At 37.2% G+C, this 24019-nt stretch overlaps 1 protein-coding gene across 1 annotated transcript; it reads left to right on the top strand.

Annotated features, from left to right (window-relative positions):
- The first annotated feature begins 1733 nt into the window (after positions 1-1733).
- On the top strand, positions 1734-13986 carry LOC101397533 (uncharacterized). The gene is made up of 2 exons (XM_014794298.2): positions 1734-2554; positions 10146-13986. The coding sequence occupies exons 1-2, from the start codon at positions 2305-2307 to the stop codon at positions 12467-12469; spliced, it is 2574 nt and encodes an 857-aa protein (XP_014649784.2). The 5' UTR covers positions 1734-2304; the 3' UTR covers positions 12470-13986.
- Positions 13987-24019: the final 10033 nt, after the last annotated feature.

Genomic DNA, 24019 nt, shown 5'->3' with positions numbered 1-24019 from the left:
ACTTCAGTCTTCTTAAATTTGTTGATTTGTTTTGTGGCTTGACATGTGTTGTATCATGGAGAATGTTCCATGTGTGCTTGAGAAGAATGTGTTTTCTGCTATTGTTGGGTGAGTGTTCTGTATATGTCTGTTAGATCAGTTGGTCTATAGTGTTGTTCAAGTCCTGTGTTTCTTTCTTTATCTTTTGTTTGGTTCTTCTATCTATAATTAAAACTAGGGTATTGAAATCTCATACTGTTAATATGTTGCTGTCTGCTTCTCCCTTCATTTCTGTCAATGTTTGCTTCATATATTTGGGAACTTTAATGTTTGATGCATATAGATTTATAATGGTTATATCTTCCTAGTGAATTGACCATTTTATCATTATGTAATGTCCTTTGTCTCTTGTGACAATTTTTGTTGTATAATCTGTTTAGTCTGATATAATATAGCCATCCCTGCTCTCTTTAGGATCTTATTTGCATGGAATATCTTTTTCCCTTCTTTCATTTTTAGCCTATTCTTGTCCTTAGATTTGTGAATTTTAAGAGTTCCAGCTCTTTGGGTCTCTCTCATTCCTGCTCTGTATTTTTCTTCCTTTTCCCTCTTCTACTGCTTGGGCTCAGGCATCCTGTACAGAGGTGAATAGCGGGAACCCTGGGAAGCCCCCTTTTCTCCACTGTAATTTCAGACAAAATGCACCCAGTGTTTTCTGCTGATCATGATTTTGGTGAAATGTTCTTGCTTAATAAGTTTTTTTCTTCCTTTTTCCTTTTTTCCTGATTTTTAATTATTGAAGAATTTTTTCAGGTATCTACTGCTGTGATAATTTTTTTTATCTCTTTTATCGTGAAGAAGATTAGCCCTGAGCCAACATCTGATGCCAATCCTCCTCTTTTTGCTGAGGAAGATTGGCCCTGGACTAACATCCATGCCCATCTTCCTCTACTTTATATGGGGCGCCCCCACAGCATGGCTTGACAAACAGTGCATTGGTGCACGCCTGGGATCTGAACCTGCGAACCCTGGGCCACCGAAGCAGAGCACACGCACTTAACTGCTACGCCACTGGGCAGGCCCCTAATTTTTTTTTTATGTTAGTCTGTTAAATTAATGTATAACACTAATAACTTTTCTAATCTTGAATCATTGTTTTATTATGAAATGAACTCTGTTTGGCTTTTGTTAATGCCTATGTATCTGCATTTAAATGGATAAAATTGTATTTACATTTTGGAATATAGGTATTTTATAGAGATTAGAGTTTAAGTATTCTGTTTTTTTTCATATTGGTAGAATTTTTTTACTAGCCTACTATAATGGTGGCAAACTAAATTAAGAACAATTAATACATTTTTATTGTCCCAACCATGCTGAAATACACATGAATAAAAATAATAATGAAACAAATCATCCAAAAATATGTCATCAAGGGAAAACTCCTCTCATTTCATTTAATTTGCATGCTTATGTATGTACATGAGTGCATGGGTGTGCAACTCTATGGTTTTTATAAAAGACATAATCATTTCATAAGTTTTATATTTTTTACCAGTTGAAATTACATTTTAAATATATTCCATGACCTTAAATTTTTCCTACACTATCACATTAATGATTTAAAAATAGTAAGAATCATAATGTATTATGTGTAAGAATGTGTATGTATGTATGTATATAATAACTTTTTATGTAGTTTTTTGTTGCCGGCATTGAATTTATTTCACATTTCTCAGGGAGCCCTCTATGAATGTACTTTTAATGTTCTGTTACTTAACTGTTTGGTTCTTTAGGTTCGATTCTAAAGCTTGACCACCTGAGGTCTGTGCTTGCTGTGTCATTTCTTAGCTGTTTGACATGAGGCAAGTTTCTTAGAATGTCTATAACAAAGTTTTATCCTCTGTAAGATGGAAACAGATCTTTCTCTAATGAGCTATTACATTGATAACAAGTTAGTGCATGTAAAGCATTTAGAGTAATGCTTAGCATATAGGAAGTGTTCAAAAATTTTTAGTCATTGCTGTTGTTATCATCACAATTTTTAGATTCTGACCTTTCTTTAAAGCCTCTGTGGACTTTGTCATCTCTGAAGACACCACTCGTGCTCTAGCTCATCTAGATATTGAATATCACTTGGTGTGTAGACCATAATATCTAACACTTCTGTATAGACAACCCAGTATTGAATTTTTATTTGTATATTTCATGTATTGTCCACAAAAATGAGAAATTCACACTGATTTGGAGTATATCTTAGTATCTTATGGAAAAGCATGAGAAATTAAAATTAGAGACATATAACTTGCTCAAAATATCTTTTACATGGATGTGTCAAAACAAACAGTTCAACCAAATTCATCTTTACACCTCTCTACTCTTCTCATTTTGTGTGAAGATAAGAAGTCTCTTCATGACCACTTTGGTGAAATGTGTTTTTCATTTCAGGGACGGTTGACGTTCAAGGATGTGGCCATCGAATTCTCTCAGGAGGAGTGGGAATACCTGGACCCTGCTCAGAGGGCCTTGTACAGGGACGTGATGTTGGAGAACTACAGCAACCTGCTCTGCCTGGGTGAGGATAACTTCCGTCTAGAAGTTGGGATCTGTCCTTGGATATCTTTCCATTTTCCTTTGTATCCCTCTTGAGAGCCCGCATCTTGATTGACTGAGGTCAAAGCCCTGGTGACTCAGAAATGAAAAGGTTCATGATGCAGCATCTGGACTTCAAACTTGCCCTTTCTTCAGGTGATCTGCCATTTCTTGAGACATCAGGGGTGGTTCCAGAGCTTAAATATGCATAAAACCTTATGACAAACTTAAAATATCCAATTCTCTGTTTTCTACTCCTGTGCTATTGATTCAGTAGTTCTCGGAAGAGAGCTAGGTATCTGCATATTATACTGTTCGGTATATTCAGAAAGAGTCAAGCAGTAGATGAGATTGTGAAATAGTTTCTGAACTGTCTGTAATGTCCTCCTCAGCTGAACAAAGAGCTGGGATTCTGGAAGCCACAGCACATCATGTTCTTTTCTTCTTATAAGCAGGAATTTCTGTTTCTGATCTGATTATTATCTCCATTTTGGAGCAAGGGAAAGAGCCCCAGACTGTGGAGAAGGAAGTGAAAATAGCAAAAAACCAAATGGGTGGGAAGGTACCAAAGGTGTGAACACAGATAAGAGCTTAGAAAAGGGAGAGAGGAAGCGCACCATTAATAGTGTTTGGGAAACTCTCCTCAAATGGGACAGTTCTATGGGAAAACAGAAGTTTATTTTTTGTGAACTCCCAAAAGAAAGTTTTCTTCCTCCCCAATTTATCACTCTGTCCTTCAACATGTAAAATTTATCCTTTCACCCTCCAGTGGTGCCGCAGCTTCAACAGAGACAAAGGCAAATCTTTATCGGGACCTACAACACTATTGTCTGGCTCTTGTGAACTCTTTGTTTCCTTGACTTTGAGGATCATGGGGTGGGCTGTTTTAAAGGCATCTCTTTCCCTCTTGGTCTCTCCTTCTGTACTTGATTCCGTCAGATGCTCAGTTCTCCGTCCATATAGATCAGAGCTGAGGCTTCCATAGGCCTAATCCCTGGAGCTATCCTGATTCCATCCCCTTTGGCTGTCCTGGGAAGACCTAATCAGAAGATGGCATAACCTTAGCTGCCCTTCCATTCCATCTGGTGCCCCAGAAACTGCATGGAGCACTCAAACCCTGTCTGTCTGTTCATATCCTCAGCCATTTCTTCTGTTGTGCTTTTGCTACATACTTCAGGGGTTTTTGTAATGGCGAGGTAGGTTGGATCTTGTGCAATTGTTACTTGGGAAAACTACAAAGACAGTAGACAGAGATCCTCTCGTTGGTCCCCAGTCCTACACGGGGAGCATTTATCAATCTCAGGCTCTTAGCTTGGCATCTGTGGGTAGAACACATGGTCCCATCTCAAGATGCTACAATATCTGATCCCATAACGTGTATTTTCACTCTCTTCCACCTCTCAACCTAGTCTGGGAGTATAGAGTCTTCCTGATTTTATATTCTTTTAAGTATGTATGATTTTGCCTCTGAAACTTGCTTTTGAAATACACATTTCTAGGGTCTGAAATGTCATCCTATTTTTTGTTGTGTTAATGCACCTTTAGGTGATGGACAACTTCTGGTGGATTCTCTCATGGAGTGGGTTTACTTGGTAACAGAAAATTCTTGAAGGAGAACACTTTGACTAATATTTTGCAATATTATCCCACTGCATACAGAAGCACCACTTGAAGCTACTCAGAGTGGTCAGCTTGCCCCTGGATACCGAGATCGCATGTATCATGAGAGCCTAAGTGATAAGTGTTTCTAGTCTTTGCAGTTTTGAGGAGTGTCACAAATGCATCTCTCAAGGGCACTGTGACAATGTTGATCACATATACTAATGATCGTCCCCTTTGAGCCACAATAAATGGTATAGGAATTTCTCCTGGGAAAACATTGTCCAAGTTCACATCCCCATTTCTCTGAGGCTGCCGACTAAACTATTATTCATGCCACATTTTCCATCCCCTGTGAATGCTATTGTTCATTCTACCTCAACAAGTACAACTTGGAAGCATCTTAGTGAGAGAGCTTATGAAGTTGCATGAGGTCTTCAGTAAAATCTACTGTAATTTTTGTTTAAGCCACTGCTACTTTCATTTTGTATATTTCTTTTTTTTTTTTGGTGAGGAAGATTCACCCTGAGGTAACATCTGTGCCAGTCCTCCTCTCTTTTTCATATGTGGGGTGCCTCCACAGCATGGCTGATGAGTGGAGTAGGTCCATGCCCGGGATCTGAACCCATGAACCTGGGCCGCCAAAGCAGAGCACATGCAACTTTAACCACCTGGCCCCAGGGCCAGCCCCTCATTTTGTATACTTCTGTGCATTATACATGAATTTAATTTTATGTATTTGACTATCAGTTCCGTGTTTTTGATGATGCTCTTAGTATTCTTTGTTTTACATTTTCAATGTGTGGAAGATTTGAATTGGGGAATAGATACTATTTCATATATTTTACATTATTTCCTTCTCTAGTGTTGAGGGTATGGCTCGGCAGCAGTTTCCCTAAATCCTACATGAAATCCAGAATATTTTGAAAAGATAGCTTTAATCATTCCTTCTGCTTCTTTTCACCTGACTTAGTACCTAATATTAAGTTGTACTTTTGTCAATTAAATTAAATATTACAGTTTTTAAATTGGGAATTTTTGGTATCTTGAGAATATATATATAATATAATTATTTTATATATATATATATATAATATTATTGTTATTGCCTCTTCCCAGAAGTACCATTAAAAGGACTTGCGATAATGTGTTATATAAGATTCATTGCTTCTTCTATAGTGTTTTCAGTTTTCTATGCATAATTTGTTCAGTTTTATGTAAATTTCACTGGGTTTTTATTTCTTGGTATAACCACTATATTCTAATAATTAGTCTCCCTGTCTAGATTCATCATATCCATGTTGGTACACTGAATTGATAGTTAAATATCTCATTGTATTTTACAGGAAACTTAGCCCATTTCTTGCACTTTATAAACTTTGTCTCCACTGTTGTCGCTAACATTTGTATTTTCTCCAGAATTTCTACAGCTCTGGATATCGCATTCTTGAGTGAACACATGACAATTGTCTTGTTCCCTGGCTTTCTTTCCATCTGAACTTCATATAGAGTGCACCTGGTTCCTGTTGTCCCACCTGGTGGTGCTGTCCTGTTCTCTGGCTCTTATTTGCTGCCTATGTTGCTCACCACCTCTCTGCACATCAACCTTCTCCATGGGTCTTCACACCACTGCCAGACAATATTTCTGCACATAACTGCTGACACAGCTCCCTGTAATACAAGTCCTTCCCTACTGCATGTCATGTATTATTTTCAAAAGGTTACCTATGTTCTTCTGATGATATTTATGAAGTCTAATTTATTAATTTTGGATAAGTGCACATTGTTTCATTGATTCATAATAACAACTATGTATCTACTAATACATACAGTAGGAGCACCCCTGATCTCATGTCTCTTTTTTATTCTGTCAAATAACTTTCATAATATCTTAGATCATTTGAGCTTAGCAGAGTTAATATATGCCATATTTTTTTTATAATTTGAATATAGATTCAATTGATTACCATGAGTATTTAAATTCACTTGATTTCTTCCTATTTTCCCCTCTCCCCAGCTTCTGGCAAACACCATTCTTCCTTCTATTTCTATGAATTGGACTATTTTAGGTACCTCACATAAGTGGAATCTTACAGTATTTGTCTTTTTCGTGACTGGCTAATTTCACTTAGTACAATGTCTTCAAAGTTCATCCATGTTGTAGCAAATGACAGGATTTGTGTCTTTTTTTCTTTTTGGTGAGGAGGATTGTCCCTGAGCTAAGATCTGCTGCCAATCTTCCTCTTTTTGCTTGAGGAAGATTGTCCCTGAGCTAACATCTGTGCCAATCTTCCTCTATTTTGTATATGGGACGCTGCTACAGCATGGCCTGATGAGCAGTGTGTAGGTCCGTGCCCAGGATCTAAACCCACAAACCTAGGCTACTGAAGAGGAGTGTGCAAACTTAACCCCTTAATGCCACCAGGCCAGCCCTGAGGATTTGTGTCTTTTTTTAAGGCTGAATAAATTCCATAGTGTGTGTATACCACATTTTCTTTATCCATTCATCTGTTATTGGACACTTAGGTTTTTTCCATATCTTGGCTCTTCTAAATAATGCTGCAGTGAACATGAGAGTGCAGATATCCCTTCGAGATAGTCATTTTATTTTCTTTTGATATATACCCAGAAGTGGAATTGCTGGATCATATGATAGTTCTTTTTTTAATATTTTGAGGAACCTCCATACTGTTTTCCATAGTGGCTGTACCTATTTACATTCCTACCAACAGTGCAAAAGGGTTCCTTTTTGCTATATCCTCACCAGCACTTGTTATCGCTTCTTTTTGATGATAGCCATTCTAACAGGTGTGATGTGATACCTCATTGTGGTTTTGATCTGCATATCCTAAGGGAGGAGCTGGGAATTGGGAAGCTTCCTTCTGTTCAATCTCACTGAAACATGCCAGAGAAGGAGTGAGTCAAAGGCGAGCATATTGCCATGAACTTTCCTGTACGTTTTCATTCATTGTTTTGAGGGTAGGCATTTGTTTGAGTCCTGAAGCTACTTACCTGGTTTCTAGAGTTTTCCCAAAAGATTTTTTGTTTTTATATTGTTAACTTGGTATCTCCCAGGGGTAATGAGTGCCTGGAGATTACTGGTCTGCCATCTTGCTGACATCACTCTTCATGTCTTTTTTATTGCAGAGATGTATTAAGAGATCCAGTGATACAATTTCAAGTAATTAGAGAAGCCTACCAAAAGCGATACTATTATTTTTAATAACAAAGGAGTCTTAGCCTAAAAAGTTAATATACCAAAATTGTTAAATTTTCTTTTTAAAAATATATTATGTAATTAATGTTTTAGTTAGTTAGATTCTTTTTTTCTTTTTCAACTAATGTGATCACATCCTTAAAATGCTCAGATTTTGGCAACAACTTCCTGCTAGCTTTGTTTCCCCAAACAAACTCTCTGCCCACCCAGCTAGGAGATCATGATTCTGAATCCATTGTCTCCCTACTTGGCTTACCGTTGATAAGATTTTATTGTATCTGCATGTATATGTACGGAATAAATTCATTCATCTCCTATTGTTGGCCATTTCCTGGTTTTTCTTTCCCAGTTCTACTGAGAACATTCTTGTATGTATCTCTTGGAATATCTATGTATGTTTTTCTTGAATGTATGCCTAGAAATGGAACTCATGGGAGATTCAATTTGATAAATTTCATAGCAAATATGGTAAAAAGACTTAAACCTGCTTTTTCCCTACATCATCACACTCTCTCCCTTTTTAAATCTGCCATTTTTGTTCCATACCCATAGTATAATTCCCATGGTTAAAAATGGGACGGTATTAGGGCTGGCCCTGTGGCGTAGTGGTTAAGTTTGTGTGTTCTGCTTCAGCGGCCCAGGGTTTGCAGGTTTGGATCCCAGGTGCAGGCCTACACACTGCTCATCAAGCCATGCTGTGGCAGGGTCCCACATACAAAATAGAGGAAGATGGGCACAGATGTTAGCTCAGGGACAGTCTTCCTCAAGCAAAAAGAGGAAGATTGGCAACAGATGTTAACTCAGTGCCAATCCTCCTCACCAAAAACAAAAGGGATGGTATTATGCTACTTGCTAAACTAATTCTTCTTTTCTTCCAAGGTCGGTATTTTAGTTGCCCTCCTACAGTCATATGCCCACAGATCTGCAAGCACAAGCTCTGCTCCTGCATGACCATTACTTCCTGTCCTCCACTTTTGTCCTTCCCCAGTGCTGACCTGTCCTCACATGGTATCTTGATCTGGATGGAATACACTGTTAGTTCCTAGCATAGTAAGTTTGCACTCCTCAACTCCCCAATTTCCACAGCATTCCTTTACCCTCACCCCCCCTCCTCCACTACTAACACTGTAAAAAATGCCCCCTATTCTTCCATGGGACAACTTTGTCAGGACACAACCTAAATCAACAGGTGCAGGAGTAAGGACTCAGAAACCATTTTCCGGAGGGGGATGGCTGAGTAACTATTATAGTGACTTGGCTCAGCTCTTGTATCTCCCTTGAAGTATTTCTTTCTAAGCTCCTGATATTTGTTGTAACCTTTTGGAACCTGTACTGCCAAGATAGATAGTCATGCTTAAGAACATGTCTGAGTCTGTAGGTCCAGGTTCAAATCCTGTTTCTCTCACTACTTTCTGTGTAAATTGGGTTATGTTTGTAAACCCTGTGAGTCTACTGCCCTTATTTAAAAAATAGTGGTAATTTGCCTCAAAGCTTTTAAAACAAATTAGTGTTATTAGATGGCTTAGAATATTGCACAATTTATAGTAAAGACTCAAAAGTTACTTTTGTTTAATAAGATATATCAACTTTCTGTCATGTTTCTTAAGAGATATCCTTTTGTCTGCATTATATTTTGTGTTTTTATTTTGCAATTTGTTCTCAATGTTTTCTCTGACGTTAGTTAATAAATTTTCAAAGCATGCACTCTGTATTACATATATTTGGATCTGATGAACTGGATAATTAAAGGGCACTGCATAGACAGGGAATTGCTCTGTTGATTGGCTGTTATATAACTGTAGTCATAAAATTATAATTGGGACTTCTTACTTCTTTCTCCAATTCCTGTTTTTATAATGTTATGTATTTTCCTGAATTGATATTTCAGAACTCAGTGATCTCAACATATTTCCAATTCTCATATTGTGGGTTCTTTCTAAAATAGATCCTTTCTTTAGCCTGAAGGGGGAATGTTTAGAGTTCCACAGAGTACAATTTTGTATAATATGGTTACTTATTATTTACTGCTGGTTTTATCATGGATGACTAGAACATTGTATTTATTAATTTTTATTGTGATTTACAGATGATAGTCTTTCAGCATGTATTATGCAATATAACTGACATGCACCACTTGTTAATGTTGTAAAATGCCTATTCTTCATGGGTACACAGTTTTATAACAAATATTTAGAAAAATATTTTATTTTTTAAACATTGTTTTATTGAATTCTTCATTTTTCAATGCTGTATTTGTTTTGAAATTCTAAATTGCCATTTATTTAAATCATTCATTAGATAAGCTTGTTTTGGATTATTTACCATTACAATATATTGTCTGTTCTTCAGCAATTTTTTTGTACAATAAGTATGCACAATATAAGTATAATATAATATTTTTTTCTCCTCAGTTATGAGACAGCAATATGTTTACTGCCAATTGGTGTGTGCTTTGGGGTCATGGTGGAAAAATACCCTTTCTTTTTGAGAGTTAACATAAGTTTGCACAATATGAGTGTTTCTGTCATAGAGTGTTTGAAACTAGGCTTCCCTAAAATTAATTTGAATTATATATGATCAATCTTTCTTCAGTAAAGAGTCAATTCCTTTAGTGTTCCTAAAAATTTGAAGATAATGGTTGGGAAGTTTCATAACTGTTCTGTATAATTATTACTTTTGGTGTAATATGTTTTCAACATGAAATGTATATTTATGAACAGTAATTAATATGATATCTATGTTTCCTTATATCTTGTAGATGTCTCTCCTACATATGTGATCAAGAAATTACAACCAAAAGAGAACAGTAGTACAGGAGAAGTATTCCAAACATTGATGTTGGGAAGACATGAAAGCCAAGAAATCAAAGATTTTTACTTCAGGGAAATCCAGAAAAATATGCATGAATTTGAGTGTCAGTGGAGAAATGATGAAAGAAGTTACCAAGGAGTGCCTGTAACCTGTAAAAAAAATCTCACTAACAGAAGAGATCAACATGGTAGAAAGGATGCAGGAAACAAGCTTTTTGAGAATAGGCTTGGACTAAGCCTTCAGGATGAACTGCAGGTGTTTCAAATGGAAGGGGAAACTTATGAATGTAATCAGGTTGAGATGTCTATCAACAATAGTTTTTCAGCTTCACCACTTCAAATAATTCCTCCTAGTGTCCAAACCAATATTTCTAATAAATGTGGGAATGATTTTATGCATCCTTCAATACTGACACAAGACCAGAAAGCACACAGAGAAAAACTTTACCAATGTAATGAGTGTGGCAAAACCTTTAATCGGGGCTCACACCTTACTAGACATCAGATAATCCATACAGGAGAGAAACCATATAAATGTGATGTATGTGGCAAGGTCTTTAGTCAAAAGTCAAACCTTGCAAGTCATCAGAGAATTCATACTGGGGAGAAACCTTACAAATGTAATGAGTGTGGCAAGGTCTTTAGCCAAAATTCACACCTTGCAAATCATCGGAGGATACATACTGGAGAGAAGCCTTACAAATGTAATGAGTGTGGCAAAGCCTTTAGTGTGCGTTCAAGCCTAATGAACCATCAAGTAATCCATACTGGAGACAAACCTTACCAATGTAAAGAATGCAACAAGGGTTTTTCCCAAAGTTCCAAACTTGTAAAACATCATAGAATTCATAGTGGAGAGAAACCACGCAAATGTAATGAATGTGGTAAAGCTTTTATCCAAAGTTCAAGCCTGGTTGCCCATCAGAAAATTCATACTGGAGAGAAACCATACAAATGTAATGAATGTGGCAAAGCTTTTAGTTTGCATTCAAGCCTAACTAACCATCAGGTAATCCACACTGGAGAGAAATCTTACCAATGCAATGAATGTGGTAAGGCTTTTATCAAGCATTCACACCTTAGGCATCATGAGAGAATTCATACTGGAGAGAAGCCATATAAATGTACTGAATGTGGCAAGGCCTTTAGGCAATGGTCTGACATTAGGATTCACCAAAGAATTCATGCTGGAGAAAAACCTTTCAAATGTAATGAGTGTGGCAAAGCCTTTACCCAGGGCTCCCACCTCACTAAACACCAGATAATCCATACAGGAGAGAAACCATATAAATGTGATATATGTGGCAAGGTCTTCAGTCAAAATTCACACCTTGCAAGTCATCGGAGAATTCATACTGGGGAGAAACCATACAAATGTAATGAGTGTGGGAAAACCTTTAGTGTACGGTCAAGCCTAACTTACCATCAGGTAATCCACACTGGAGAGAAACGTTATAAATGCAATGAATGTAGCAAGACTTTTATCAGGCATTCACACCTTAGGCATCATGAGAGAATTCATACTGGAGAGAAGCCATATAAATGTACTGAATGTGGCAAGACCTTTAGGCAATGGTCTGACATTAGGATTCACCAAAGAATTCATGTTGGAGAGAAACCTTTTAAATGTTATGAGTGTGGCAAAGCTTTTACTCAGAGCTCACACCTCACTACACATCAGATAATTCATACAGGTGAGAAACTACATAAATGTGACATATGTGGCAAGGTCTTCCGTCAAAATTCACACCTTGCAAGTCATCATAGAATTCATACTGGAGAGAAACCTTACAAATGTAATGAATGTGGCAGAGTCTTCAGTCAAAATTCACACCTTGTAAACCACCAGAGAATTCATACTGGAGAAAGACCTTATAAATGTAATGAATGTGGTAAATCCTTCAGTGTATATTCAAGCCTAAGTAAACATGAGGTAATCCATACTGGTGAGAGACCTTACAAATGTAATGAATGTGGAAAGGCTTTTAGCAGGTGTTCACACCTTAGGCTTCATGAGAAAATTCATACTGGAGAGAAGCCATATAAATGTATTGAATGTGGCAAGGCATTTAGACAATGGTCTGACCTCAGGATTCACCAAAGAATTCATTCTGGAGAGAAACCTTACAAATGCCATGAGTGTGGCAAAGCCTTTACTCGGGGCTCTCACCTCACCAATCATCAGATAATCCACACTGGAGAGAACCTTACAAATGTACTGAATGTGGCAAGGTTTTTAGGTATTGCCTTAAACTCAGGGTTCACCAAATAGTTCATTCATACTTACAAATGCAATGCATATGACAAAGTTTTAAATTAGTGCTCACTGTTCAATAGATATAAGAATATATATCCTGTAGAGAAACCACACAAATGTAATGTGTGTGGTAAGGATTTTACCCAAAGGTCAAAAGTGGGGGTACATACTAGAGCAATACCTTACAAATGCAATGAGTGTGGAAAAACCTTTAGCTTGAGTTCAAGTATTGTGCAACAACAGAGAGTCCATATTGAAGAGAAACCATGTAAATGTATGTGGCAGAGGCTCTATCCAGGCCTCCCAATGCACTAGGCATCAGAATATACATCTTTAAGAGAAACCACATAAATGTAATGTGCATGCTAAGGCTTTTATTCAGAGATCAAAACTAGTACATCAGAGGATTTATACTGGAGAGCAACCTTACAAATGTAATGAGTGTTGTAAGGCTTTTCATCAAGTGTCTATACCTCTTAAGTAATGAAAGAATTCATGCAGAACAGAAACTATGCAAGTATACTGAACATGGAAATACCTTTAAGAAACTGTGTGTCCTCAGGATTCACCAAAGAATTTATATTGGGGAGAATCCTTACAAATGTAATGAATTGGTAAATGCTTTGAGCAATTCTCAGAATAGTCCATAGATCTGAGAATCAATACTAGGAATAAATAAGTCTCTAGTTCTCTGAGATTAACCTGAGATATGACATGCTGCAGAATAATTACAAGTCAAAATATGTTAAAACTTATGACACAGTGTATATCACAGGGACAAGGACATGTGTGGAAATGGCCCATTATCTTCAGTATATAAAGTATTTTATTTAATTACTTGAGTTTTCTTGAAAAGGCTACATTTCTATTTAGGACCTTCAACCTGAAGTTTGAAGTCTGTTGATCTTATGCCTTCCATAGAGGCCTCTCACGATGTTCTCAAGGAAGGAATCAATATGATGAAAGGGTCTACTTCATTAGGTGTGGTTCATTCATATCCATGTCCCATGGAAAAATAAGGACATTGAATTGTCAAATTCAATATTGTATAAATTAGCATCAGGGAGGAGCAGAGAATAACGTAAAACTATTGTATGTCATCAGGCTTATTATGTTCAGGGTGCCCTTCTCTAGTCGTGCTACTGTGGGTCATAGGAATGAATGCTTTACCAACTAACCATGAAACAGAGTAGACCAGGACATTAGGGATTGGGCTTTTCATTGGAGGAGAATGATAGGTTACTAGGGACTGATTATGTGGTAGAAATAAAGCAGGGGAAATGGTGGTCACTTTCTCCATTGACTGGCAACAGCTGTTGTATATCAATGATTAATAAAGTTTAGTCTTGTTCTTGGAAATTAAAGAACAGTTACCTGAGAAGGGAGTTTAGTCAAAAGAACCAGAATTGTATGTGCATGTGTATGATTCACATTTAACTATTGGCATTACATTTTGCTACTGTTTTAAAAACTTCAGAATGTATCATAGATACTATGTTTTAATTAATAAAATTTAATCATTTTTTTCATAATCCTGAATGAATTATGTTCCTTCTACCAACACAGTTTCATCCCACCTTAGTAGAATACTTCATAACATAAACTAACAATGCACCATTAGGCTCTCAAGGTTGAAGGAATCTATAACAATTTCTTTCCATGATGGAATCAAATGACATGCAATTTTGACATTATATACTCTAATTTGTACTTGAGTTCTCTACACACTCTATCCCAGGGCATTATGTGGTTATAGCAGTGCAATTTCAGACTCTGATCCCCTAAAACCCGCCCCCTGTTCATGAACATTCACCATATGATTATATTTCTTCGTGTCTTTTTGTGCCCAAATAAAACCCATGGCATGGATCTTGCTTTACATGAAGTGAAAATAAAATTTAGTAAGCATATGACAAATATTAGGAAACGAAAGAAAATTTCAGAGATAAGAATAAAAATACAATCTTTTTTGTGCTTGGAGTGCTCCATGAAATAATTTAAAAAGATCAGTGTTCATGAGTTTCCTCATAAGAATGAACAATGTACAAAAGGAACTTTTTTGGTTTGATAGATAAACTGGAAATTTCATATATTCACTCCCAAAACATTTTGTTGTTGCTAATTTGCACTTGTGGCGATCCACTGGAACAGGATGGAACCCTACCCAAAATTTGGTTTGGATATCAAGACTGATGCCACACACTAAAGTGTTATGAGAATGTTTGTTATATAATGAAGCTTTCCAGGGATAGCAGGGTAGACTAACAAGCTGGTCGAAAAATGGCTTGAAAGGACAGAGAATGGTGACCGGCTTGGTGTGTTATGGTGATTACTGGGTGGGGCTGGGGTGTGGGTACCTGCCTGTGGTTTGAACTTCCAAGGTACCAAAAGAGGGAGCACTTGGGCTTTTTTAGCAGCTTGCCCATATAGGGAGAATAGGAAGAGGTTGTAGTGAGGTTGAGAAGGTGTCAGTAGTCAAACATCAAAAAATGGAGTCAGACTCATAAAACACTGGATGTTTACTCTTGAAATTCCTGATTTCTTGGTTGGGAAACACCACAATTTTTTTCATGCTAATTATTCCATTCCTCTTCCTGCTGCACACATAGGTTCCACTGTAGTATATGGTTGTTAAAGATGCTTTAAAATACTATTCAGATAAATTGCCTAAGATATTGCTACACTAATGAAAATTAATATAATTAATATTAGGAAATGTTTACCAGATAATAAATATTACTAAACAATTTTACAAGTGGAATTTCCCAAAGGATATTAAAATGTCAATTTCAGATTATGGTATTAAGCAATGTGTTACGTGGTTCATTTTCAACTGTATTAAAATTTTTTTTTTTTTTTTTTGTGAAGAAGATCAGCCCTGAGCTAACATCCATGCTAATCCTCCTCTTTTTGCTGAGGAAGACTGGCTCTGAGCTAACATCTATTGCCAATCCTCCTCCTTTTTTTTTCCCCCCAAAGCCCCAGTAGATAATTGTATGTCATAGTTGCACATCCTTCTAGTTGCTGTATGTGGGATGCGGCCTCAGCATGGCGGGAGAAGCGGTGCATCGGTGCACGCCTGGGATCCAAACCCGGGCTGCCAGCAGCAGAGCGCGTGCACTTAACCGCTAAGCCATGGGGCCAGCCCCTGAATGGATATTTAAATAAGATGCCATTACACTGATTACCACGTAATCCTACAAGAAAGATTATCCAAGATAAGGCTGGATTTGTTGAGACAAGAATGCTTCACTATTTTGATGGATACAAGAGATACGCTTCCTTTTAGCCAGCAACAAGAGTAAAAGTACACCAGCTACTGAAATAATTGCAACAATATTGTGGCTAGCTAAGGTTTAGAAACAAAACATGAGTAAGATAAAACTTTTTAGGGTAGATACTGAATTATTATTGATTACAGATCATATAATTATTAATATAGGGCTACTATGAGAAACTATTAGAAATAATGTAATAATTATTGAAATAGACTCAAAAGATATACATGTAAAGTTGCATCTAAAAGCTATGAAAATGGACACATTAAATAAGTTGAAACAGTAGACAGATTTATAGTGAGCCTAGGAATGAAAGTGAACTTTAAAAAAATAAGTTTATTGAGATATAATTTACATACCATAAAATTGTTTCATTTTAAGTATAAAATCCAATATTTTTTTAGTACGTTTACAAAGCTGTGAAATCATCTCCACAATCTAATTTTAGAATATTTCTATCAGCCCACCCCCAAAATACTTTTTACCAAAAAGAAATATATATATATCACATGATATATTTGAAAGGTAGAAACTGCTGAAATACCTGACCACCACCCCACCCCCAGCCTTGGTTTGAAACCCACATTGATGATGTTAACATTTTCTAAAAAGCTCACTTAAACTCAAGAAGGAAATTATTTTCATCATAGTCAACATACCACCAACGTTTTCTTTCTAGATACATTTACTGTCTCTATTAAGCACATCATATGTCCAGCACTAGAGAAAAGACACATATTCTACCCATTTTCACTAAGACACATAGAGTCTCTACATAACTAGACTATTGTATTAGTTCCATCTTTTAAAATGTGTGACTATTTCTGGTTTCTCTGTTCTGTTTCATTGATCTATGTGTCTGTTACTCCACCAATACCACATAGTCTTGATTGTTCTTAGTATATTAGAAATCTTGAGATCATGTGGAGTGATTACAACCACTTTATTATTTTTCAGATATTTTAGCTCTTCTAGTCCCTCTGCCTTTCCATATCAATTTTAGAATTATCTCATTTGTCTACAAAATATCTTGATAGGAAATGCTTTAAATCTATATGTCAATCTGGGGTGAATTGACATTTCTATATTGTGTCTTCAAAGCAATGAATATGGTATGTTTTTCTTTTTATTTAGGTCATCTTTGATTTCTCTCATCAGCATTTTGTGGTTTTCAGCATAAAAGTCCTGTCCATATTTTGTTAGCTTTACACATATTTCTTATACCTTTTCTTTTTTGAGCAATCATACGTCGTATTGCATTTCAAATTTTTTTCCACGTGTAAATTGCTAGTATAAAGAAATGTAATAGGGGGCTGGCCCAGTGGTGCAAGTGGTTAAGTGCGCGCATTCCGCTTCGGCAGCCCGGGGTTCGCAGGTTCGGATCCTGGGCACTCACCGAAGCACTGCTTGTCAAGCCATGCTGTGGCAGTATCCCATATAAAGTAGAGGAAGGTGGGCATGGATCTTAACCCAGGGCCATTCTTCCTCAGCAAAAAGTGGAGGATTGGCAAGGGATGTTAGCTCAGGACTGATCTTCCTCACAAAAAAAGAGAGAGAGAAATGTAATAGATTTTTGTATGTTCTTATGTCTTGACACCTTGCAAATTTTACTTTTTCTAGAAATTTTTGTAGATTCCCTTGGATTTTCTACATACACCATTTTCTTCTCTTTTGCTGCTGTAACAAACTACCACAAACTGAGTGGCTTACCAACAAAAATTTATTCTTTTACAGTTTTGGAGATTAGAAGTGTAAAGTGGATCCACAGCACCGGGCTCCTTCTGGATACTCCAAGTGGGAATTCATTTCCTTGCCTTTCCTGGGTTTCAGAGGCCACTTACATTCTTTGCCTCTAGTCTCCTTCCCCTAACTTCAAAGCCAGCAAACTAGCATCTTAAAATCTCTTTATCTCAGTCCCTGTGCTTCCATCATAACACTAACTTCTTGATGACTCTAACTCTACCCGCATCCTTCTTATTTTTAAGGATCCTTGGGATTATATCACATTTACCAGATCATCCAGGATAATCTCCCATCTTACTATCATAACTAGATCACATTTCCAAACTCCTTTTAACATTTAAAGTAACACTGTATAAAGATGAGGACATGGATATCCTTTGAGGGTGCATTATTCAGCCTACCAGAGTCATAGCTGTCTTCTGTAAATGGGTACACTATTATACCTTCCTGTCCTTTAGCACTTTTATTTACTCTTCTTCCCTTATTTCACTGGCTACATCTTCTAATACAATGTCAAATAGCAGTGGGTAAGAGTGGACATCCTTGTCTTGTTCCCAATCTCTGGGAAAAGTATTCAGTCTTTCACCATTAAGTATGATTTTGCTGTAAGTTTTTGTAGATGTCTTTATTGAGTTGAGGAAGTTTCCTTCTATTCTTAGTTTTCTTAAAGTGTGTATCATAAATAGGTATTCAATTTTGTCACTTTTTCTCCATGAATTGATAGGATCATGTGTTTTTTTCCTTCAGTCTGTTTACATTGTGGATTAGATTGATTGGTTTTTGAATATTGAAACAGCCTTCTGTCCCTCAAATAAACGCCATTTGGTCATGGTGTACAATTCTTTCTTTGTATCATTAATTTCTATTGCTAATATTTTGTTAAGAATTTTTTCATCTTCACGTTGAATTTACTTGTAGTTATCTTTCCTTTTGTTTTCCCCTAATACTTTTGTCTAGTTTTGGTATCACGGTAATACTGGTTTAATAAGTTGAGTTGGAAAGTATCCCCTCCTCTTCTGTTTTCTGAAAGAAACTGTGTATAATTGCTATTAATTCTTTATACATTTGATAGAATTGTCTGGTTTCACTGTTTTGACTTTGTTAAATCAACTTTTGTTAAGAAGCGCCCCCAGGGCCGGCCCGTGGCTTAGAGGTTAAGTGCGTGCGCTCTGCTGCTGGCGGCCCGGGTTCGGATCCCGGGCGCGCACCGACGCACCGCTTCTCCGGCCATGCTGAGGCCACGTCCCACATACAGCACCTAGAAGGATGTGCACCTATGACATACAACTATCTACTGGGACTTTGGGGGGAAATAAATAAAAAAAAAGAAGTGCCCCCAGGTGTCAGTGAGCTGGGGTTCAGTAAAAGACTGCAAGGGAAGGTGAAAGAGAGACATTTATTACTCATGGGTCCTGAAGGAGCTACAGGGCACACCTCAAGGCGCCATGTGGGGAGGTCAATGAAAGGTACAGGCAGAGAGCTAGGGGCAGGACCTGGGGCACTTGTTTTTATTAGGGTCCAAGAATGAGGTGCTTTGGTGTTGCCGGGCTGTCAAAATTCATCAATTCAAACCAAAAAGAGCAAGGTTTGGTAATTTTTTTTTTTTGGTGGGGGTAGTCTTATCTAAAGGGCACATAAGGGGAAGGCCCTGGGAGACAGGGGAGAATGCTTATCACAAGGGCAGTTGGGGGAGTCATATCAGGGACTTATATTTACTTGTGACTCTGTGGGCTGTTATCTAGGGCATGTGCTCAATGGAGGGGCTAGTGTCAGTTTAAGTCCTTGTAGACCACTTGGCCACATAAAATTGATGCCAAGGCAGCAATATTATGGAGTACTTGAGCTACACTCTCAACAATCACCATCTGTCTCTGCAGAATCATTTCCATGGGGGTGGGGGGGTGGGGTACATTTTAAAATTACAAATTCATTTTGTAATTCAAAGTATTTATTCTCATTATCTGTTTCACATTGGTGATTTATGGTAGGTTGTACATTTAGAGGAATGGGTCTATTTCATATAAGTAGTCAAGCATATGTGTGTAGAGTTTTTGTAATAGTCCCTTACTATCCTATTCATGTCGTCAGGTTCTGTTTCATTTGATATTAGTAATTTTACCTGTTTCATTTGATATTAGCTATTTGTGTTTTCTCTTATTTTCTTTGGTCGTTTTGCTAGTTGGTTGTCAATTGTCTTGATCTTTTCAATGAATCAGTCATTTCATTTATTTCCTCTATTTTTCTGTTTCCAATTTTATTTCTTTTTCTTCTTGCCTTTATTATTTCCTTCTTTCTGCATGGTTTGTGTTCATTTGTTTTTGCTTTTGTTTTTCAGATTTCTTAACTGCAACTTAGATTTTTCTGGGATACTTTCTGCCTTTTCTAGTGTAAACATTGAATGCTATAAATTTCCCTCTCAGTACTGCTTTAGTTACACCTCACAAATTGTGACATGTTGTATTTTCATTTTCTTTCAGCCTGTGTGTTTCCCTTGAGCCTTCCTCTTTGACCCATGGATTATTTAAAGTTATGTTGTTTGGTTTCCAAGTGTTTGGAAATTTTCCTGTTAACTTTCTGTTTTTGATTTGTAGGTGGATTCCACTATAGGCAGAGAACACACTCTGTATGATTTCCATTCTTCTAAATTTGTTGAGGGGTGTTTTATGGCCCATGATATGATCCATTTGTCATATGTTCTTGAAAAAATATGTGTAATCTGCTGGTTTTGGATGGTGTTCTAAAAATGTTGATTAGATCCTGTGATTTGATGGTGTTGTTGAATTCTTCCATGTCCTGCTGATTTTCTCTTGTTGTTGTTCTATCAATTACTAAGAGAGATGTATTGAAGTCTCAAACTATAATTGTGGATTTGTGTATTTCTCTTTTTTGTTCTCTCAGTTGTTGCTTAACATATTTTGCATCTCTGTTCTTTGGTACATATACACTTAGTTTTGCTAAGTCATCTTGGTAGAGTGACCCTTTTATCATTATGTAATTTCCCTCTTTTTTCCTTGGCAATTTTATTTTCTCTGGAATCTGTTTTATCTGTTAATATAGACACTGCTGCTTTCTTTTTTTTATTTTATTTTATTTTATTTATTTTTATTTTTTCCCCCCAAAACCCCAGTAGATAGTTGTATGTCATAGCTGCACATCCTTCTAGTTGCTGTATGTGGGATGCGGCCTCAGCATGGCCGGAGAAGCGGTGCGTCGGTGCACGCCTGGGATCCAAACCCAGGCCGCCAGTAGCGCAGCACACGCACTTAACCACTAAGCCATGGGGCCGGCCCTCCTGCTTTCTTTTGACTGATGTTTGTATAGTGTAACTTTTTCTATGCTATTGACATTGGGGGTTGATAATTATTTGTTGTGTGAAGCTGTCCTATGCATTGTAGCACGTTTAGCAGCATCACTGGCCTGTGCCCACTAGATACCAGTAGCACCACTCCAGTTGTGAACATAAAAATATGTCTCCAGATATTTGCAAATGTGTCATAGGAGGGGTGATCCCACCTAGATATCACCTGCACCAACACAGAGATCAGGAAAGTAAAAGATAGTAACATGCCATTTTGTTTTCAACTGCATTGGACACAATATTACAATAAAGACTTGACATTTGAAATGTGTGAGCTGATTTGCAAGCAAGATTTAAGGGTGTAGGGCCAGCTCCCATGGCCTAGTAGTTAAGTTTTGTGTGCTCCACTTAGGCAGCCGGGATTTGGTTCCCAGGCATGAACCTACACCACTTGTCTGTCAGTGGCCATGCTGTGATGGTGGCTCACATATAAAAAGAGGAATATTGACAGCAGATGTTAGCTCAGGGTGAATCTTCCTCAGGAAAAAAAAGAAAAAAGATTTAAGGGTGTAACTATGTCTCATCTCCTACTGGTAAAACTTACCATTAAGAAATACTTTGAGGGGGCTGGCCCTGTGGCCTAGTGGTTAAGTTTGGCCTGCTCTGCTTCGGCAGCCTGTGTTCAGTTCCCGGGCACAGACATACACCACTTGTTGCCAGCCATGCTGTGGGGGCAACCCACATACAAAATAGAGAAGGACTGGCACAGATGTTAGCTCAGAGTGAATCCTTCTCAGCAAAAAGAAAAAGGAAAAAAAAAAGAAATACTCTGAGGATCAAGTGCAAGTTAAAACCCACAATCATGGCAAAATCTAAATGAAGGACATGGCCCTAGTGTGTCCTTTGAAATAACCTGCCAGTTGCTTAAAGTGGCTCCTGTGAAATTGCTCCTCTTGGACAAAATGGTTTAGTGAACAGAAAGTACAAGTGTGACTCTCCTAGAAAGGCCTGAGATGCTCAAAGACCCTAGGATAAATCTAAAGAGCAGGCATATCTTGCTAAAAATTGTGGTTTTATCTAATGGAAAATGTAGCTGTTTGGTATCACATAAAGTGTTATTTTTTTTTAATATTTTACTGTTGAGAGTTCTAAAAGTGTGTACTATAGAAAAACTGTGACATTATAGACACGATAATCTTTCAGACTGTAAATATTTATGGGAAGGAAGTAGCAGGGGAAAGCTGCTTGTTGCTCAAGGAAGGCATAGTTTCTCATACTCTATTAGATGTAACTACGTGAAGTTAAGAGGAAGAAAACACAGAGGACTGGATATCCATTCTCAGGAGAAGAACTGGAGCCAAGAAATAGATCAGTCCTCATTTCTGCCCCCATGGAGTAGGGCCCTGACTACATCTGCCCAGCAAAACTGCACACTTGCTGTGGACCAGAGACTACTGGATACCTCCTTTCTTTTTCTTTTCAAAATAGGAAGGTTTATTGAGATTTTATTTCTTTGTTCCACCATAATGTATTATGAGTGAGGAGGACTCCACATAGGGGTCTGAATCAAGAGGAATTTCATGAGACTCTTATGAGATCCTCTTTTGTGATTGAAATCATGTTTGGGTAGGACTTTTAAAATTTCTTTTAGGACAGAGGTAAATGTATTTGCATGAACAAAGGAGGGACAAATTATTTCTGATAGAAGATGCATTATCATATATTGTAATATTATTTCCAATTAATTATAATCCTCCTATGAGATTATATATCTCTGCCCTTTGACATCAAGTTTGGACACTTGACTTAGCAATTCTTTTTTCCTTTTGAAAGGATTGCACTTCTGTGCCTATTTTACAGCAAGTTTAGCTCTGTGAGTTCCTTGGCCAATTTGGTGTGAGTAGAGATGGCATATTTTAATTTTAAATGGAAGCTCTAAAAGCCTTTGTTTGCTTCTTCTAACCCTCTCTTCTCTGTGCTGCAAGAATGGTATGTCCCGGATAGACTGAAATTTTACCCTAAATCCCAGAATCAAATTATAGAACCAAGCAAGAGCTGAATAACGGTAGATGTAATATGAGACAGAAATAAAAAGTTTGTTGTATAAACCAATGAGAATTCAGGGATATTTGTTAAAAAGCTAAACTCCCAGAAAGCTCACTAGTGTACTTTCAATGACCTTTTCCATTTTCCTTACCCACCTTTACCTCCTAAAGTCAAGGTTTTAGATGGGGGATCATTATCTCCAGTAATTGTACCACCTTGGAAATCTTGATTTCAAGAATTCCTTTTCCATGTTCTTACCTTCATTTCTTCTATTTTGTATTCTCTATTTCCATTAGAATGCCCATATATTTTTAATTCATCTAGATATATATTGCCTTTTATTGTCTAACTACTCTAAATGGACTATGTGTCCTGAGTTATAACATTTCACCCTGTTTATCATAATCAAATATTTGTAAATAGCCTCAAGAAACTTACCCTTTTTCACCATGCTGCCTTCACCTGAGTAAGGAAGCCTCAGAACTGGATGAGCTCAGTTACCAACTTAAGTCCCAGTACAATCAGGAAGTTCACACTGATGTCCAAAAAACCCAAGCAAACAAACAAAAAAATTGAAAGCGTCCTTAGGCTTATAGGTGTTTTGTTAAATTGCTGTCCCTATTCCAAGTGTGCCATTTTCAATTTCCCCTGCTGGAGTGGTAAATGACAAATGTTCTGTTTTCATTTTCATTCAATTCAGAATACATTCTGATTTCCTTTCTAATTGCTTTTTTGTCTACAGTTAGTCACAAGTAGGTTATTTTCCGAATATTTGAGGGTTCTACAGAGATTTTTCTGTTATTGATTCTATCTTAATTCCATTGTGGTCATAGACATATTTTGTATGACTTGAATTTTTAAAATTTATCAAGACTTGTTTGATGGCCAGAATATGGTTTATCTTGGTAAAGTACTGTGTGCACTTTTAAAGATTGTGTATAACTCTTTTGTTAGGTGGAGTGTTCTTATAAATGAAAAACTCAGTTTTCCTCCTCCTGCGTAGCAAAAAATCCAGTTCTTTCCTACTCTGTGTTTCTTTCCTGTCTCCTTTACTCACATACTACTGCAACACTCACACAGAACACTTCACTTCTGACACTTCTGGTTACCAAATGTGTGGAGGTTTTTCCCCACACCAAACAATCCTCTGCAACACCAGCTGAATGTCCTATAATTTAACTCAATTCTGACACTATCTAC

Source organism: Ceratotherium simum, chromosome 33 (assembly GCF_057802395.1).
Source record: "Ceratotherium simum simum isolate JZ-2026a chromosome 33, ASM5780239v1, whole genome shotgun sequence".
Taxonomy (NCBI): domain Eukaryota; kingdom Metazoa; phylum Chordata; class Mammalia; order Perissodactyla; family Rhinocerotidae; genus Ceratotherium; species Ceratotherium simum.
This window is presented reverse-complemented; position numbering and strand designations above follow the sequence as displayed.